Source organism: Dermochelys coriacea, chromosome 3, assembly GCF_009764565.3.
Source record: "Dermochelys coriacea isolate rDerCor1 chromosome 3, rDerCor1.pri.v4, whole genome shotgun sequence".
Taxonomy (NCBI): domain Eukaryota; kingdom Metazoa; phylum Chordata; order Testudines; family Dermochelyidae; genus Dermochelys; species Dermochelys coriacea.
The window spans coordinates 26,278,461-26,294,442 of record NC_050070.1 but is presented as its reverse complement, the minus strand read 5'-3'; the positions used below and the strand labels follow the sequence as shown (position 1 = coordinate 26,294,442).

The following is a 15,982-nucleotide window of genomic DNA, read 5'->3' as shown; positions in this document are numbered from 1 at the left end:
GAAAACAGTTTAAGAATGATTCTGCTTACCAATTACTGCTCAGCAAACACTACAATTCTGATTTCATCATGCATTTTTAAAAAAGATGAGTGACTAAAACATTTATTTACTTGAAAAGTTTTCATAATCTGGAATCTTGGCAGAGCAGAGGAATCTTGTCCCATTTTACAGTCAGACAAAGCTAATCAAATACAACATTCAAGATATATTATTCCTATTTTTACAATCTCTCATAGCTTCAACAGGAAAAAAAACAATAAATTGGGTGAATTTCAGTATGTGGTGATGGGGATTTAATTAGTTCTAACAAAAACAGCAATTTAAACTTTTGAGAAAAAAATAAATACCGATACCCGAGCATAAGTTCTTGCTGAAAGTACAATATTCTGATTTCGGAACTTCTTGAAGAATTCAGCATCATATCTCTGCTCAGCTGCATGAGGCCCTCCAAGGATTTCCTTAAAAAAAAAAAAGGTTTAATAAAAATGATTTAAGTATGTTGATAAAAGTCATATTGAAATTCTTGCATCTCAGATTAACTAAGGAGTAGACACTTACATTAGTCAAAAACTAATATAGCTCAGTATGTTATTCTAGAAATGTTTATCTACAGCAGTGGTTCCCAAACTTGTTGCACCGCTTGTGCAGGGAAAGCCCTTGGCGGGCGGGCAAATTTATTTACCTGCTGTGTCTGCAGGTTTGGCTGACTGAGGCTCCCAGTGGCCGCGGTTTGCTGCTCCAGGCCAATGGGAGCCGCTGGAAGAGGCGCGGGCCAAGGAACATACTGGCCGCCGCTTCCAGCAGCTCCCATTGGTCTAGAGCAGCGAACCGCGGCCACTGGGAGCCAGGATCAGCCGAACCTGTGGATGCGGCAGGTAAACAAACCAGCCCAGCCCGCCAGGGTCTTTCCCTGCACAAGCAGCGGAACAAGTTTGGGAACCACTGATCTATAGAATCAATTTATGATTAATGTAAATTTCTATCATTTCCACTGTCACACTGTACATATAAGTATTCTAACTGTAACACTCATCTTTGAAGTCTTAGTAGTTGGCTAAGCAATTAAGATTTAATATTCTAAATATTTTTGGAATAAAGAACAATTTCTAGAAATACCTGGAGGTATAATATGTACATACTTAACTTTAAAAAGACATTATCAACTTGAGAATGGACACTTTTGGTTTGTTTGTTTGTTTTTTGCTTACAATTGTTAAGAGTCACAAATTTTGTTTCATCAGTTTACTCTGTACATTTCACAGTACTCTATATATAGCCAGTTGCACTGCTTCCCCACAATAATACCCCTCCCTGCCATTTCTGTGGGTGTTTCACATAGCAACAAAGAAAAAAAATTGAAAAACAAACAGTTAGCTATTGTGACTGTAAAACCACACACACACACACCAAGATGATAGGAGCAGTTGTCCTATCTGAAGCTTTTTACTGATTTTTTTTTTATTCTCTAGATTTCAAGTGGATGGTGTCCATTTAAGTAGAATAAAAAAAATCATTAATGACTGTTTAAACTTGTGAGAGAGAGAGAGAGTTGGGAATTTAAAATTTGTGAATCAATCTGAATTCCATGTAATCCACTAGCTTTGGTCAAACTAAGTGAAATTTCATATATGGGGGGAATCCATTTCAATGTTTAGTTTCAAACCTCAAATGAATGTAGCAACTCAACACTTTTAAGCTTAAATTACTACCATACAAGTTTATTGTAAATTTCAAGTGTTTTGCTTCCAGTAGAATCTAACGTAGCCGCTAACTGTGTGTGTGTCTGTATTTGAAAGGGTAAACTGGTATTTCTGTCACTGTGGCTTGGCTTTTGCTGTAAATTGCTAGTATAGAAAGGGCTCAGACATTGTCTCATGAAAAATTCTCAGAGCAGATTTACATGATAGAGTGGTATATCTGAATGGCTCTACATTAACTATTATATTGTCTGTACCACTGATGCAGGGGATACATGGTAATGCATTTTCTTCACAAGCTTTTTTCCCCCAGAGACACATTATGTTTCCCATTTTCACAATCAAAGATCTCAATAATATTATACCCATTCAATGTTTCTAAGCACAACAGGTATATTTTTTAATTACTGCAAACAAATACAGGATGAAACAATGGTATCTAATAGAGAAGATTGAAAATAGAACAAAATAAATCAGTGAAACAACATAAGCTATTCACAAGACAGGATCTAAGGACTTAACCCCATCTCCTCACCTCATAAGTTGCAAGTCTATCTAAATAACTTAATAATTTCAGCCTGCTTCGAGAAAGTTCCTTTTGTTCCAGTGTTAGTCTGTTTTGAAGAGAGAGAGAAAGAGATCACTACATTTTCAAGATTGGTACAGCACATCATCATAGATAGACTTCTATTTAAAAAACAAACAAACAGATTTATTCAAAAGCAACAAGACAAAAAATGTTTCATCAGACCCATATATTGGAAGCATAACAAGAAATTCAATAAACTGAAAACTTTCATAATGGACTGCTGATCAAAATTTTAACCATTGTCCAAAGAAGAAGTACAATGTATTAAGATAATTATGGCCTTGAGATTATGTATTTATAAACCCATGAATTTAAGCAAAACTATCCCTGACATATCATTTACTTTGAGAAGTTCACTGATAGAAGCAGTTCTTCATGCTTTCTAGTTTCCCTTTCCTTTCTATTTTCTGCTTCTTCATCAGGTGTCAAAAATTCTTCATAGGGTACTTCATCAAGGTCCACCTCTCCAGGTAAGATAAATCTGGCAGAAAGAAACAAAAATCCATGTTGATAAAAAGATATGAAGAGCTGGTTATTCAGTCAACAGATTTTACACAACTTTCCATCTGTATCTTTTGTATCTGAATTGATTTTTACTGAAACTGACAACGAATTAATTATCTGAAAAACAATTTTGCTATTGTGAGCTTAAGTGGTCTATTCTCAGTATCTGCAATAATAGGGAAGACATTCTTCACATTTTCTTCACAAAATACACAAGGTTTTCATCTGTTAAAACTTTACAATTCTACGAGCAACAGAGTTCCTGACACTATAGTATTTCCACAGCACCTACTGCTATACGTGGTAGTTATTACATATATACCCAAGAAGCATTTACATATCACCACTGTATTGAATCATTACAGAATGACCTGCATTTGTGTTTTCTTCAAACTTCTGTACAGAAGACAGATCCAGACCACGTTTTGTTTCTCTGATGCATTTTTTTTTAATTTTACCTACACAGCTTAAGAATGAAGGCAAAAGCAGCTATTTTAAATAGGCTAATTCAGCACTTAACACTTCGGGGAATTCTGTGCCACTGCACACACACAGAATTCATGTGCCATGAAGAATTTCCACCCCCCCCACTACAGAAAATACATCCTGCCAGAAAGGTGCTGCAGTTATGCCTTTCGCCCACCAGGGGCCACTGTGGCACCAGAACAGAGCATCCACTCACAGGACAACCCCAACTGCGGGTAGGGAGAGAGCAGAGGCCACCTTTCTCATAGCGCCCTGCCTCTGGGGCCTCGTCAGGAGGCGTGGGATATGGAGGGGACAGACAAAATGGGACACATAAGGCTGCTGTGGGTGTGGGAAATACATTTCTGTATTGTAGTTTACATGAATTATTACTCAGTATTCTGTATTAATAAGCATAGTAAGCAATCTATTTGTCAAAAAACATTTCCTGAATCTTTTTGTTGTCTGTTGCAAACATAGTTGATGACATGTATTTTAAAATAAATTACCAAAATAGTTGAAACTGGCATGATTATATTGATTATTTTGACAAATAAAATGTACACAATTCTTAAACATTGTGCACATAATTTTTAATTTTTTGGCGCAGAAGTCTCCCAGGAGTAAACACTGTGGTTCAAACTAGTCTAAGAACATCAACACAGGAATCTGTTCCAAGTAGAAGCCGAATTTTGGAAATATTTTGTGCTGACTTCCATATTATTGTCTATATATTCACTTCCTCTCTATTGCATTCAACTTCTGAGGTCACAATTTTTTTTATTTTCATTCATGAGGGAACTTGACTGCTATCTTTAGTATTGGTTACAGCTATTCTTATGGGAACATATTTTAAAAACCATGTGTCCTACAAAATCTCTTAAGATTTCAGTTTGTAGTTAACTGACAATTCACTGCATAAGTCCAAAGCACTAAAACAGGATACACAAAAATTATTCCAACAAACCTGCCACCATCTTCTCCTTTTCCAATAGCTATGAGAGCCTCCAAGTCTGTACCTTTTAAACCATATTGCAGCAACTCTTTGGCAGCATCCACATTCTCAGGAACTCTTTCCAGGCATTCATGAAGAACCCAGGACCGTTTCTTAATTTTACTCTAACCAAATGACAAAGTGAGAAGTAAACATAGTGCAATATTTAATAGCTCAAAGCACTGAGATTAGTGTCTTCCATTTTTTCAGTCTGCCTCTCTTCCATTTAGAGCCTTGTCAATTTACTCTGGTGACTGGGAGACTCAACGTGAATTAAACAAGGGAATCAACCAGTAAAAAAAGCAAGGAAAATGCATCAAAAATATTTGTTTTGAAAAACTACAGCCTAGTTTTATTTATAGTATTTCCTAATCTATCAGTAATGAACTTCAGTATATTGGTTAGCATTAATCAATTAGTAGAATGAGACCTCACTACAGCACTCTAATAAATCTTTGCTGACTAGCGGACAGAAGCAGTTTGTTTAAATTTCGGAGTTCCTAAATCTCTAACCATTGCTTTTGGTAGCAAGATAGACTACACTTGAAACCAATACATAATAAAGTAATACTGTTCTTCCATGTAAGGATCACAAAGCACTGTACAAAAGATGTTTTTCCCAATTTATAGAAGAGAAAACTGAGGTACAGATGTCAAGTGACTTGATAAAGGTCACCCAACAATTCAGACACAGAACTAGAAATAGAACCTAATTATCCTGGATCTCAGACTCTAACTCTTCTCCGTAGTCAGTATGGCAGCTCTGTGCTGACTGAAAATTCTACAGTCTGATAACAGCATATAATTACTCCCAACTCAGTGTACTATATGGCCATCTTCAAAAGCCATTTTCAGCATCATCTCCTTCAGTAAGTGCTGTTTATGTGATCTAGAAATGAAAGATTACACAATGAGGTGTTCCAGTGCATGTTCTAGATAACATATGCAGAACAACTGCTAGTACAATATTACTATGGGCACTTTTTCAATTAGCATTTGGCGTAGAGATAATGCTAATTTAGCAACAGAACTTCACCTTTAAATTATCTGAGGCTCATAAGCCAACAATACCAATACCTTCAACGAAATAAGACAACCTGAAGTCACCATCTTGATGCATTATTTTCTTCCCAAGCACACTGAACAAAATAGGAACCTTTTTGGGGAGGCTTCAATGGGCTTTAGGTCCGGCCCCTAGTGAATTTAAGAAGGCGAGTCCCTTCTGCATTAGGTGAAATTCATGAAGGTCAACTCTTCAAACTGGCGCCAACATTTGTTACATAAATTAGAACACGATTTCAGTTTCTACAAGGATATTAAGAAATTTCTTTCAACTTAAAAAACATACCAGGTAGTCTTGAATAGAAGCAATGTTAACAGTTGATTTCCTCCACTGTCTTTGATATACAAGATCAGAGTCTAGACCATATGCTTGAGCCAAAGATAAAGCTTCACCATATTCTTCATTATCAATCTAAAACAAAGTACATGAACATAAACATCTTTGATGGAATGGAGTTGCTCTGCAATTATTTGTGAATAGTGTGTGTGTGTATATATAGTGTAATTAAATAGGGATCCAAAAGGAAAAACAAGTAGGAAAGAAAAATAATGTCTCAAGATATCAAATTCTCCACAAACACCCAGGGCTGTTAAGCGACAATCCCAGAACAGGAAAAGGCACGTGCATACTGGAGAGCTAAGAACTGTGGCAGATTTAAAAAGGAACCCTTTCTCAAAGAAGGTGGAGTTGTTCAGGGAAAACAGTGACGTTCACACCCAACGGGAGGGTATGAAGAAGTTAAACCAGCATAAGTTACCATCAAGTAAGCCTTAGACAATAGACGTGTATCAACTTCGTGTTGTTTTAAAATCCTTTTTCTGTACATGTTTTGGTCCTTTTTCAAAAAAAAAAAAAAATAATAATAATACATAGGTTTAAAGAAGTATCTGGCCACTATATTCACTACTGGTCACAGTCTTCTATGCCAAAATTAAACTGGGCCTGCTGTTAAGCAGTTGATACACAAGGTACTGTAGCTCAGGACTTGGTCTAAGATTGAGAGAACTGTGCAAATCCACCCTAGGAGCGAACCTGAGGGTGGAAGGCAATTTGAGTGAAAGTGACCATGAAATGAGATCATGATTCTAAAAAGAAGAAGGAGTAAGAGCAGCTGAATAAGGACAATGAACTTTAAAAAAAGCAGATTTTAACCGACTCAACAAACAGAGGTAAGGTCCCAGGGGAAGTAAAAAACAAGGGAAAAATGAGTTCAGGAGAGTTGGCAATTTCTCAAGGATACAAAGTTAAAGGAATAACTGCAAACTACCTCAATGAGAAGAGAAGATAGAAAAGACAGTAAGAGGCCATCACGACTCCATCAGGAGCTCTTTAATGACCAGAAAATCAAAAAGGAATCCTACAAAAATGGGGAAACACAGACAAATTGGTAAGAGGAATACAAAAGAATAGCATAAGCACATAGGTATAAAATCAGAAAGGCTAAGGCACAAAATGAGTTACACCTAACAAGCGACATAAAAGGCAATAAAAAGAGGTTCCTTAAATATATTATGAGCAAGAGAAAAACAAGGGAAAGTGTAAGTTCTTTACTTAGTGGGAAAGGAGACCTAAAAACTGATGACATCAATAAGGCTGATGGGTTTAATGCCTATTTTGCTTCCATCTTCAGTAAAAAGATTAATGGTGATGAGATACTCAACACAATTACTATAACAAGAAAGGGGAAGGAACGCAAGCCAAAATAAGGAAAGAACAGGTTAAAGAATATTTAGGTAAATTAAATGTATTCAAGTTGGCAGAACCTGATGAAATTCGTTCTAGGGTACTTAAGGAACTAGCTGAAGCAATCTCAGACCCATTAGCCTTATCTTTGAGATCGCACCGAGGATAGGTGCAATACCAGCAGACTGGAGAAGAGCGAATATAATAGCTACATTTAAAAGACAGAACTAAGAGGAGCCAGCGAATTATACACTGGTCAGCCCAACTTTAATACCTGGAAAGACACTGGAACAAACAAACAAACAATTAATTTGTAAGCACCAAGAAGATAATAGGATTAGAAGGAATAGCCAGTATGGATTTGTTAAAAACAAATCATACCAAACCAACCTAATTTCCTTTTTAGACAGGGTTACTGGCCTAGTGGATGGTGGGGTGGGGGAAACCAATAAACATTATACATCTTGATTTTAGCAAGGTTTTTGATACAGTCCTACATGACATGCTCATAAGCAAAATAGGAAAATGTGGCCTACATGAACTTACGATAACCTGGTTGGAAGACTGAACTCAGAGTAGTTATCAGTGGTTCGCTGGGAGGATATATCTAGGAGGAGTCACACGGGCATCAGTCCCGGGTTCGTACTATTCAATATTTTCTTGGACTTGGATAATGGGGTGGAGAGCATGCTTGCAAAATCTGGAGATGACACCAAGCTGGGTGGGGTTGCAAGCACTTTGAAGGATAGACTTAGAATTCAAAATGATCTAGACAAATGGAAAATTGGTCTGAAATCAATAAGATTAAATTCAATTAAGATTAAGGGCAAAGTACTACACTTAGGAAGGCAAAAATCAAATGAACAACTACAAAATGGAATGGCTAGGTGTTAATACTGCTGAAAAGAATCTGGGGGTTAGAGTGAATCATAAATTGAATATGGGTCAACAATATGATGCAGTTTTATAAAAGGCTAATGTCATTCTTGGGTGTATTAACAGGAGTGTCATAAGTAAGACATGGGAGGTAATTGTCCCGCTCTACTCTGGACTGACAAGGCGTCAGCTACCATAATGTTTCCATCTCTGGACACTACACTTTAGAAAAGATGTGGAAAACAGGAAGAGAGATTAGAAGAGAGCAACAAAAGCAATAAAATATTTAAAACCCTGAACTATAAGGGGAAGTTTTAAAAATTGGGCATGTTTAGTCTTGAGAAAAGAAGACTGAGGGGGGGACCTGATAGTTTTCAAATTCATTAAGAGCGGTTATAAAGAGTACAGGGATCAACTGTTCTCTACATCCACTCAAGGTAGGACAAGAAATAATGGCTTACTCTGTAGCAAGGGAGATTAGGTTAGATATGAAAATCTTGATAAAAACACCCGGGGGGGAGGGGGAATGCAGAAAAACTAGAGGGGACAGAGGTGCAGCTAGCCTCGTAACCGTGATATCATCTATGTCAGTGGACATTACCACAGAATCAAAGAAATAAGATAGCATATCAAGTCTGTCCTCTGGCCAATACAGGATTGTTTCACTGAATACATTTACCAGGGCTTTCTCTAATCTAATTTTAAATGTCTAATGTGTGGGAGTTTAGCCCACCATCCACAGTCTAATTAATCTTATACTTCCTGCTCAAATGATCCTTAAATAACTTGTCACTTGAATTACACTAATGCAGGTTCTCTATTTTAATCATGTGCCTTCCAGCTGGTGGACACATTACGTATTGTTGATATCTCTCTCTCTCTCTCTTTCTCTCTCACTCACATACACCCCTTAGAAATACGTGGCTAGATCCTTGTATTGACAGAAAAAAATTAAAACAGGAAGATATCAAAGCTGGTTAATGAAACTATGAAAAACAGTTATTTTATGTTAATCGTTATTGTTGTCCTAGTCTTATGGTGTATGGGTCTCAATCTCACCTTTCTCTGGTAAAGTTCCTCTGGGGTTGTAGATCTTAAACTCACAAGGCGGTAATTCTTTGTAATAGTACGTGAACGTTTCCGTGGAGGAGCAAATCGCTCCATTTCTGTCACAAAATACAGGCCTTGCTTTAGGTAACTGAAATATCTGGCCTTGGCAGAAGTTACATCATCTGAGTCAGAGTCATCTTCTCCTTCATCTTCTTCACCAGGCCTGCTCTCCAAGCGTAATCTCTTTGGAGCCAGTTTTATCTCGCACTACACAGAAAGGCAATTCTTAAACAGTGCAATATGTTGTTGTTAGCTTGCTCCCAAGCTGCCTCATTCTGGAAAATGCTGAGCATCCACATTTCACATCAACTTCAGGATCAAGGACCTGCCTCTCCTCTCACTCCCGCACATTAAAACATTAGCTTGTAACCTAAAATTTGTACTTTAAAGATGCTTCTTGGCTCTCCATCCTGGACTACAGACCTGATCCAAAGCCCACTGAAGTTAACAGAAAGATATCCATAACTCTCAATGGACTACCAGTCAGACTCTGTGTCCTCTAGCAGAGGCAGGAAGCCATACAGAGCAGGTATCTAAGATGAAATCCATATCAGTTCTGTTATCAGAAAAGTTAGCTAACACTTGAGTTAAATAGTATGCAAACTGAAAAGTCACATATTTAATCAATTATTTGGAATGCTGTATCAATGTACTGAGCTTCTCTCTGATTAGGTCAATGTTAACATCCTGAAGGAAGAATAAGAAGCCTGTGATAGGAAGTTTTTCAGGTCTTTTAGTTAACATCATTTCCATAGTAATGCATCTTTTAATAGACATATGAACAAATTTGTTTATATTGCGATTATGCTGTTCTGAAACAAGTATATGCAACAACTGTGATATAAAGGTAATTGGGGCTTGTTTGTTTTGTTTTTAATCGGTCTTGCTTGGGAAAGGGAACTGGGATGGATCACTTGATGATTACCTGTTCTGTTCATTCCCTCCGAAGCACCTGGCATTGGCCACTGTGGGAATACAGGATACTGGGCTAGATGGACCTTTGGTCTCATCCAGTATGGCCATTCTTATGTTGTAAGACCAACATGTCATAAAAATGTTACAGGGAAATCAAAGATTTACTTGCTTGGATTGAAAAAAAATTGCAAGTATACATTATTATGGAGGGCAGCAGGCTTTTTTTGGCATAATTTAAACAAATGAAAGAACTTTACAAAAAACACATTTTACATAGTTTGTTTTTAAAAGCATTTCTTCTCCAAAGAAGGAATAAGGGACAAATACTGTATTCCCCACTCCAGTCAAACATACGCAATATCCATGAGACTTCAGGCCAATGCGAATTTTACTTGACTTAGTATGACTAAGGTTTGCAGGATTTTTCATACAATTATATATAAATATAGATATATATTTTAACATACACACAAACTGCCATTCTTGCTGTACAAATTTGTAGATACACATTTTCTTGTTACTGTATATATCATAGAATGAAAAAAAATTACATGCATATGGACAAGATTATTTTTCCTTCTAATTAAAATAGTTTGAAGAAAACTCATTTTTTCTAAGTAGCACAAAATTAAATAAATCAAAGAATCTATACTCAACTAAGCAAATGTCTCAATAAAGTGGGGCCTTGTTTATTTATACTTATGACCAGAAAATACATTGCAAGTAAGCAAATTCTGAACATTAGCCAGAAAGAAGGCAACTGAAAAAGCAAAAATTTCAAACTGTTTTGTCCATTTGCTTTCATGATTTAGGATAATCCTTCAGACTACATATGATAAAACAATTTGTAAATGCAATGAAAACATAGTAAGACAAGATTTCATTTTGGCATCAGTTATTAGGGTGGGAGAGATGGCCATCTTTCCTATAAACATTTTGGGTTGTGCACATTAGCAAAATAAAAAAAAAAAAGTGAGGTTTTATTATACGCCAGTAGGGTTTTCTTAGTATTGTTAGTATATGTTTATTACCTCCAGGCTTAGAAATCCTCCATCATGAGTAGAAGTGACCTGAGGGGAACTTTCAAACCATTCACATGATTTCCCTAGTAAGTTTTTTAATGTTTTCACAGATGACACAGTCAAAGCTCCAGAGCAGCGAGCCAAGATCACAGCATTTTCTGCCCACCAATTTACATCCATTAGTGGGTAATATGATTCTTTATCTAAAAGAGAAAACAAAAAGCATTTCTAACAGCAAAACAAGAACTGAAAGGACTTCAATCATTAAAAGATCTCATATGGTGACCCAATTTAACAAATATATTCATTGGCATCACACACAGCCTTGGTTCACTAAGTTTCTATTTTACAGCAATGGTATTTTTAATTACAGTCAACTCTGTATTAACAAAAGTGAAACTGAACCGTTATAGATTTTGACTTAACTGCATTACTTTTTAAATATTGCTTGAAAAAACTAATCTACAGCAAGCTGATTTACTTGCACTGAGTATGATAGGTTTTGAGCATTTAATAAAGATTTGGTACATCATTCCTCAGGACAACCAAGAGTGAATTTCTTTGACAAACGCATAGAGAATTACGGATGGGATCCAGAAGAAATTGCATCCAGCTGGAGGACATACCACAACTGAAAACAGAACTCTTAGAGAACCAAACAGGGAAAAAATATAGTTATTAAGATGACATTTTAAAAATAGGTTTCAGAGTAGCAGCCGTGTTAGTCTGTATTTGCAAAAAGAAAAGGAGTACTTGTGGCACTTCAGAGACTAACAAATTTGTTAGTCTCTAAGGTGCCACAATTACTCCTTTTATTTTAAAAATAGTTACAATCTAGAATTTTACATTTTGTGGGCAACTATTTGCTTATGCAGTTAGATGTCACCCTTAAGAGAAAACAGACATCACCTTATTTTCTAAATATTACAGCACACACTCTTTTCAATTCAGTTCATTCTTTTCACTTTGAATGATTGTTGTTTGAATTTTGTTACATAGATAATACCAGAGTATATATCAGAAATTGTAGAAGTGTTTCAATAGCAGCTTTTAAATTGCAGTCATATTTTATCAACAAATTTCCCTTGGGCTCTTCTCTGGTTCAGAATGCTGGCCTCTCACTAACTGGCAGTGATTTTTATACTATAGCTACGAACTGTATTAGCCAAACCCATTTCCTCAGAACAAGGTAGATGCTGTTATTTCTACTGCAAATTATTCTGATCTAGTTAATCAGTGACTTAAGCAGGTAAAAAAGACTATAATGAAACACCACCTGTATGCATCCTTGGAAGATTTCCACTCACTGATCTCATGCAGGCATGGTGTCAAAGAGGGTTTTGTTTGTTTTAAATTAAGTCATGTAACTGGGCAAAAATAACTTTACTTTTTTGTAGCTGGACTTTTCCATTTCTCTCCTATACAAATTTTTACTCTGATTGTGCATGCTAGGTCACTTAGACTGTAAACACTTAGGGGCTGACACCACAAGTACCTTAGAAAAATGCGGTCCTGATCTCTGATTGAGACCCAGAGGTACTACAGCAATACAAATAAAGTAACAAGAAGTATCAGTGGAACCATGAAGCTTCTTTGCCGTGAAACTACTGGCTATATAAACATTGTTCATATACTAATGTACAAGCATGGCATTAACACTGCATTTATAAATGGAAGTACATTAAAACATGCTCTCAGCTAAAATATTAACTGAAGACAAGCAGGCAGACCAACCTCCGATAGTGTTCTAACTTGTCCTAGCCTTTTAAAATTCACCATGCTGGTGTGGCAGGGAAGGACTGAATTAAATATGAAAAGTGTATTTAGCATTGTGGACTACAAGGGTATGTCTACACAGCATTTTGGAGCCTGCGAGAGCAAATCTTCTCATGCCAGCACTCTAAAAATAGCTATATAGACAGCACTTTGAAGCTGCAGTTCGGGCTGGAGCTTGGGCTATAAAGCCCACCCATCTCCCAAGGCTTTAGAAACCAAGCTCTGAGGACCCGAGCTGGGAAGCTTGCTCTCTTAGGCTCCAATATATCCCAAGAGGCTTCCTGGTGGGCTCTGCAAATTTCTGCAACATGCTAGTTTATTATTTCATGTATTTCCAAGACAGACAGACATTTTTGTTGAGCAGTAAGCCTTCCATGGAGCCACAATCCACAACCTTCTGATTTATCATGAATGAAAAAGCCCTATAGTATCTGAACATAAATAAAAGGATATTTCAGCTGCAATGTATGCCTAACTGCGGATTTTAAAACATTTGCATTGTGACACTCATTAAGCTAGGATGAACTGAAAATTCAAGAAAGATGCACAATTTTGGCAACTATCCTAGGCAAGATTTTAATTAAAACCGTTATGTTCTTTAATCAATGTAAATATTTTTTTTCCAGAACATCAATGTTTAGGATAATAATTTGACTACACCACCCACCTTTTATTTTCTTCCTTTTTTCAGTAGAAAGTCTCCAATCTGGATTGATCTCATCATAACCTGGCTACAAAAAAATTAAGTTGGAATGTTACATTAACTATATTAGCAAGCAATCATCTTTAAAAAGCAAACATTTTCTCCCCTGTATAGCTAACTATGTCTCACAAAAGGTAACACCTTCAATTTTCCATTCTTAAACTGTTCTGTTATCACTGAGACTACATCTATGTAAATTCAATCCTCATTGGAATGAAATTCAAACTTCCTCCACTAGGTCAGATGTACAAGTTAGACCCTTTCTTTAAATATTTAATTTAGAAATATAGGAACTGCACAATGGATCAGAACAATGGTCCATCTAATACAGTATCCTGCCTAGCACCATGTCCCACATAAGAAACCAGGATCCATCAACAGATAACCCAATGACTCACTTATCTAGGCAGCGTTCTAGGGCAATGGTTACCCACGAATTTCTCAAATACAGGATAGCCAGTTAAGCTGCCCACTTTCCCAAACTACATGTGATTTGTTTAACTTGAAGAGTTTTAAGAGAACAATTACTTGTTATAAATCACAGAACACAAGTGTCACTCTGAATTCCCCTGTGTCTTAGGAACCCAGAATCATGTGTTATAGTCGGTTATCTCTGTAACATTTCCCTTGTAGGACAAATGTAGCAGAGGAACCAGAAGTATTTAGTGCACCTGCAGCTCCTTCCTTTAAGCCCTGGAATAGATTTTTCTTCATCTTGGAAAGAGCATAGAAAGATGTACAGTAAGAGAGTGATGCTGAATCTCACACAGTGCGGTATCACAAGTCACACAGTATGTGAAAGAAAAAACAGCTTCTATTATTTACTGAGTACAGTCAGGATGTATGACACAATGAAGGTAGGTCAAAAAGTTTGCCCACCCCTACTCTGAGAGCCACATCTGCATTCCAAAACTGTATGGAGGGCCGGGTATGGAAGGCTGTGCCACCCCAAACAGCCTGGCCCCCGCCCCCTATCTGCCTCCTCCCACTTCTCACCCCCCTGCCTGCCCCCCTCAGAACCTCTGACCCATCCAACCCCCCACTCCCCGCCCCTTACCATTCCACTCAGAGCACCAGGACTGGCAGCCGTGCCGCCCGGCCAGAACCAACCATGCCACCGCACAGTCTAGAGCACCAGGGCAGGCGGCGGACACAGCCGCACTGCCCGGCAGGAGTTCGCAGCCCCGCCACCCAGAGTGCTGCCAGCACAGCGAGCTGAGGCTGTGGGGGAGCGGGAACCAGCAGGGGATGGGCTGGGGGCTAGCCGTAGTTTGCAGGCCGTAGTTTGCCCACCTCTGGGCAAACACCAAAAGGACACCTCTCGACACTTGAAACACTGGCTCCAGTTTCGGTGCAGTGGAAAGTTTGGGATTTGGTTGGTTTTTTTTTTTTGTTTTTTGTTTTTAAAGGAACACAAAAGCACATTGGGATCACCTGGGTTTTGTTTTTGTTTGGTTTTTTGCATGCCAGTTCTCATCTGACATTTTATGAAACCAAAATGCTTCTGTAAAAAATAGGTAGAAGTTGCATATTTCTGAAATGTTTTGTCCTATAAAAAACTGTTACAAACCTTTCTGTAGCTGTTGCTCTTCGAGATGTGTTGCTCATGTCCATTCTACGTTAGGTGTGCACACGCTGCATGCAGTTGCTAGAGATTTTTCCCTCAGTGGTATCCATCAGGCTGCTCTAGCACCCTCTGGTGCCAAGCACTCATGCGCTGATATAAGAGCCCCAGACAGCTCCGCACCCTCTGAGTTCAGTCTTGCCAGCTAACTCCAAGACATGGACAGGAGGATGGGTTGTGGAATGGAAATGAGCATCACATCACAAAGGACAACAGCTACGGAAAGGTTAATAACGTTTTTTTCTTCTTCGAGTGCTTGCTCATGCCCATTCTACATTAGATGGACTTTCAAGCAGTACGCAAGGAGGTGGGCTCGGAGTTCATGGGCATGCAGATTGCAACACTGCTCTACCAAACTTCGCATCATCCCTAGCCTGCTGAGTAATGACATAGTGGGAGGAGAAAGTACGCACTGACGTTCAGGTCACTTCTCTGCAGATGTTTTGGATCAGGAACTGGGACAGATAAAGCCTGAGCTCTCGTCAAATGGGCTGTCAAGATGGCAGGATGTGGGACACCCCTGCTTATAGCACATACGAATGCAGGAAGCAATCCTGGATGAGATTTTCCAGGCCGAAACTGGTAGGCCAATCATCCTGTCTGCTCCTGCCCCAAAGAGCTGCGTGGATTTACAGAATGACTTGGTTCTCTCAACGTAGAAGGCCAGGACACATCAAACCTCCAATGTATGGAGGTGCTGCTCCTCCGTATTTTTGTGTGGTTTGGGGAAGAAAACAGGCAGGAAAATAGCCTGATTACTGTGAAACTGTGAGACCACCTTTGGCAGGAACACTGGGTAGAGGTGCAGTTGAGCCTTCTCCTTAACACTGTATATGGGGATTCTGAAATAAGGGTCAAGAGTTCTGAGACCCTCCTGGCTGAGGTAATCATTACCAGGAAGGCAACCTTCTAGGATAGATATGAGGGAGAGCATGATACCAGCAACACAAAGGGATGGCCC

At 38.2% G+C, this 15,982-nt stretch overlaps 1 protein-coding gene across 4 annotated transcripts in view; it reads right to left on the bottom strand.

The window, feature by feature from the left end:
• NBAS (NBAS subunit of NRZ tethering complex) overlaps positions 1–15,982 on the bottom strand; it is a 394,692-nt gene that overhangs the window by 317,230 nt on the left and 61,480 nt on the right. For all 4 annotated transcript variants that reach the window (XM_038394647.2, XM_043510232.1, XM_043510234.1 and 1 more), the window contains 8 exons: positions 13,362–13,425; positions 10,928–11,121; positions 8,931–9,188; positions 5,598–5,723; positions 4,223–4,374; positions 2,630–2,767; positions 2,233–2,311; positions 354–458 (listed from right to left, as the gene is read on the bottom strand). In XM_038394647.2, coding sequence (XP_038250575.1) covers positions 354–458; positions 2,233–2,311; positions 2,630–2,767; positions 4,223–4,374; positions 5,598–5,723; positions 8,931–9,188; positions 10,928–11,121; positions 13,362–13,425 — 1,116 coding nt within the window. The remainder of the gene's footprint in view (positions 1–353; positions 459–2,232; positions 2,312–2,629; positions 2,768–4,222; positions 4,375–5,597; positions 5,724–8,930; positions 9,189–10,927; positions 11,122–13,361; positions 13,426–15,982) is intronic.